This window comes from Dermacentor andersoni, chromosome 6, assembly GCF_023375885.2.
Source record: "Dermacentor andersoni chromosome 6, qqDerAnde1_hic_scaffold, whole genome shotgun sequence".
Taxonomy (NCBI): Eukaryota; Metazoa; Arthropoda; class Arachnida; order Ixodida; family Ixodidae; genus Dermacentor; species Dermacentor andersoni.
The window spans coordinates 70175172-70179385 of record NC_092819.1 but is presented as its reverse complement, the minus strand read 5'-3'; the positions used below and the strand labels follow the sequence as shown (position 1 = coordinate 70179385).

At 47.6% G+C, this 4214-nt stretch overlaps 1 protein-coding gene across 1 annotated transcript; it reads right to left on the bottom strand.

Moving 5' to 3' along the window:
• Positions 1 to 2818: 2818 nt before the first annotated feature.
• On the bottom strand, positions 2819 to 3799 carry LOC129382415 (arylamine N-acetyltransferase-like). The gene has a single exon (XM_055066298.1). The coding sequence runs from the start codon at positions 3797 to 3799 to the stop codon at positions 2819 to 2821; it is 981 nt and encodes a 326-aa protein (XP_054922273.1).
• Positions 3800 to 4214: the final 415 nt, after the last annotated feature.

Here is a 4214-nt window from a genome sequence, read left to right as displayed (position 1 = left end):
GGCGCGGCCACGTATGCAGAGATCTCGAAAGGGCCGACTTTGGGTGAATTTTCTGGATGCCGGCATAAGCGGCAGCGTTGGATGACACATTACGACATAGCTGCATGCACACAGTCGACTCATCAATTCGCCCAGGATCCCGACACAATCCCGACCAGGGATTGTAGTATTTATAAATAAATAAAAAAAATTACGGAGAACAAAGCCGCGGGTCATCAAGCCGTACTGTATAATGCAGTTTCCTGGAGCTGGCCTCATCTACAAAGATATTTTTAGCATCTCTCTGCAGGTATCATTGCACAAAATTTGTACCCTATAGAGCTATTAGCGATGTTTCTGAAGGGGTAAAAAAAAAATAATGGGTCCAGGAGGAACGTTTTGGAAAGGATAAAATGACACAATGGATGATAACGAGTAAATTTATTTTTCTATGCACCTAAGGGCGCGTTAGAAGGCAAAGCATGCATGCAATAGTATGGTCTTTTTGTTCGTTTGAGAGGTCGTGTTTTATAGGTCGTAAACCGGAAGGCTGTGGCTAATGGTGCGTCCGACGTCTCCCTCCAAAATGTTTTTTACAAGACGTCAGACAAATCCGGCAGTGGTCCATGGACCACTGTTGAAGTCGCGTTCAGTTTTCGTTCGAGAACAGACGCGAGTCGGCCTCCCCGCACCATTCCAGGTATCGCTAAAATCGCCCGGCGCTATGCTGCCGCGTGTGAGTCGTGTCCACGCCGGAAAAGACCAGCTGTGCTTCCTGCTGGTCTGCTGCAGCCTTTGGATATACCGACTGGCCCCTTTTTTCGCTATTGTTTGGATCTTCTCGCACCATTGCCTATATCAAATGACGGAAATAGGTGGATTGCCATCGCTACAGACTATACCACCTGCTATGCCATTACTAGAGCCCTACCGACCAGTTGATCTACAGACATCGCTGACTTCTTGCTTCACAACCTTATCTTACACCACGATGCACCGCACCAACTTCTCACCGATCGCGCAAGATATTTTCTTTCCAAAGTCATTGACAACCTACTTCGATCATGTGCAACTAAACACAAACTTACTACCACTTACCATCCGCAAAATAACGGTCTTACCGAGAACTTGAAACACACATTAACTGAAATGCTAGCAATGCATGCTTCTTCGAATCATTGCGAATGGGGCACTGCTCTACCATTTGTCACGTTCGCCTACGATTCACGTTCGCCTACGACAGCAGGCTGCTCACCCTTCTGTCTGCTCTGTAGCCGTGAGCCGATTTTGCCTTTCTAGACTCTCCTTTCGACCACACTCGACTAGCCGACAGAGTACACTCGGAATGTCATAGACACAGCGACCCAAGCACGCCAGATTGCCCGCATTCGTCTTTCTGCTTCACAGACACGCCAGAAGTGCCGTTACGACCAGCGCCATCACGACGTGAACTACGAACCAGGTGCTCTTGTGCTAGTTTGGTATCCAACTCGGCATGTTGGTCTTTCGGAGAAACTCCTCTCGCGATACTACGGCCCTTACCGCATTCTTCGCCACGTGACCCCTGTTACATATGAAGTGTCTCCAGTGGGTGACACCCGGCCTTCACCTCTCTCTGACATCATCCACGTCAGCCGTCTCAAACCGTGCCTTTCTCAGACCGATGAGCCGCACCAATCAGGTGCTTTTTCCGACGGGGGTGATGTCACAGTTTGTAACGTGGAAAGATGAGGACGCTGATGGTGTCCTTGGAGACGACAAAGAAGAGCTGAGTTTTTTTTCGCTGCTCTAGGCTGGTTGGCTCCGCTATTAAAAGCTATCTGTAAATAGCCGTACGCGTCTTCCGTCACATAACAATATTACTGTTTCTTTATAAGCGTCCTGCAAAGCACATTGAGGTTCCTAGTGCGATCACCACTGCACATGAGAATGATTGGAGCAGTAAGCCCATAACGCAGGTTCCTTAACTCTGCCTGACTAAAACTAACACTCTGTAAAACACTCGTCATGTCCAAGCTTGAGTAGGCCTCTTGTATCTGTGACCACCCTTCATCAGTGCTCATTTCTCCTCTTGTGCCCATACAGGGCCGTACAGATCGTTTTATAAATATTTCAAATATTCTTGTACTTCCAGCATGTCTGTGATGAAGCCCTCCTTGATCTTGCTGATCTCTACTGCAGAACAATCGCCCGTGTCAGAGTTTTTCATAAAGCTTTTCTCTAACCATTATCTTAAGAACGCTTTTGTTGCTGCGCCAGCAAAAAGAGTCTGCTCATGCGCAAATCATCGCTTTAAAGCTGACGTGCCAAGCAGCTGCACGAACTTCTCCTTTCATTCATTTGTGTCAAAGACCTCATCAGAATGAAGTCAACTGACCGTATGCATTGCCAGAAAGCTGGATAAATGTTTAGGACTTACGTCTGCAATAACAACCTACAAACACACCACTCCTCTGTAACGCCACAATGGCATTTAGGGTATTTTATATGAATCAAAAATAAAGATAAATGAATAAATAAATAAGTAAATAAGCAAAAGACACCTATCTGTAAAATTTGAGCGGCACAGCACGTAATATTTATATTGAGTGGACGGTCATTCAAATTTTACCTATGATGAGAAAATACAACAGAAAAGTGGGACTAAGGAAAGACGACAAGATACTGATGTTCAACCAACTAGCCCAAGTAAGCCCTGCTGTGCAGCATATTTATCCTACACCGGGCCATTTCAAATGTATGTTACATGACATTTATTTGCTCAATATTGTGAAAAACATGGTGCAGATACAACAAAATATGCTTTCCCCAATTTATCTCCTTCTACAATGTTGCATTTCTAAATAACGCTCTTAATCCGAGACCTGAGGAGGTCGAGGTCCATGTCAGGATTCAGCTTTAAAGCAAACTCGTTGTCGAAGAGGCGAAGAACTTCTTCCACGTCCGTGATGTGACGCTGCTCCACTTGCCCGATGGTCGAGCGGCGACAGAAGCGACCGTCCACCAGTGTCAGCCACGAATTGTTAACGAAGCGCCCCACCATGAGCACGTGACGTAACAACGACCGCGGGTGCAGCGTGATGTACCATTGCATTGAGATGATGTCGATCCACTTTTGCGGCCGAGGAAACACATGGTACAAGGGACGCCAACTCGCCGATGTGCCCCCGCTTCCCGTCGACTTGATTGCCACCTCAATGTTTCCTTGTTCGTCGAGTCTGCGCATAAGATAAGGCTCCGCCTCGCCTTCTACAGGCAGCGCTTTGAACGGGTTGGGTCCGCCGAAGCCGACGTCGGCGAAGTACTCTCCCTCCTCGCCCAGGTCGACGCATAAAAGCACGTGTCCCAGGGGAGTGAGTGGCGTGTCCAATGGACGCCTCCAGCGGATTCTGGCTACCCGAATGTTGAATTTGAAGCCCAGTGTGAGCAGGAGCCTGCCGAAGATGTTATTGAGCTCCATGCAGATGCCACCATGACGTTGCTCAATCACCTTGCGGAACACCGAGTCGTCATCCAGCGGTGACTGATGGCCGACGAACACGTCTATATCTTGGAAAGGGATCCGGTCAACGTGGGCCTCGATGAGAGTGTTCAAGGTGACCAGGTCCTTTACTCTCAGGGCACTGGACTGTAGCTTCAGGACATCAAGATAAAGGAGAAGCTCTTTCGAGCTAAGTGGTCCCATGCGGTAGCCACCCAAGTCTATCTTTCGCTTGGTCGAGGCGGCGAAGAGCTCTGGGTCTGGATGCTCGAAGGACTCACCATTTTGGCAGCCGCAGTCGAGGTTTTCTGGCGGTGAAAAGAGCGCTGGACTTGTCATGTCTCTGTTTGGGAAGTTTACTCTGTCGAACTACCGCAAATTCGGAACATCGTGCGCGGACGTTTGCATGAGCACCATCCCTTCTGTCTCACTTGTACATACACTGACTAATAATAATATATACGTTTGCCTTCGTTTTTCGTTCCCCCTCTCCTCTTCCTAGAGCATTTCAGTGCCTGCCCCCTTTCTGTCTATAGAGTTAAAAAGTAAGATGTAAATAACTACATACACGTAGGCAGACGTCTCAGCTTTTTTACCAATACATTTATTTCTCTCTCTCAAGCGAACGTGGTTTCTTTGTTGCGCTCAAGTTATTCTGCGGGTGCCGAACAACTGTTTCCGAACTATGAACGTTTCATGACCCTTCATGCACACCGGAAATGTGAACCAGATGTGAGTATAACTTTTTTTGTGT

Excerpts from the sequence above, each read along its gene's own strand:
- LOC129382415 (XM_055066298.1), bottom strand. The coding sequence starts at position 3,799 with ATGACAAGTCCAGCGCTCTTTTCACCGCCAGAAAACCTCGACTGCGGC.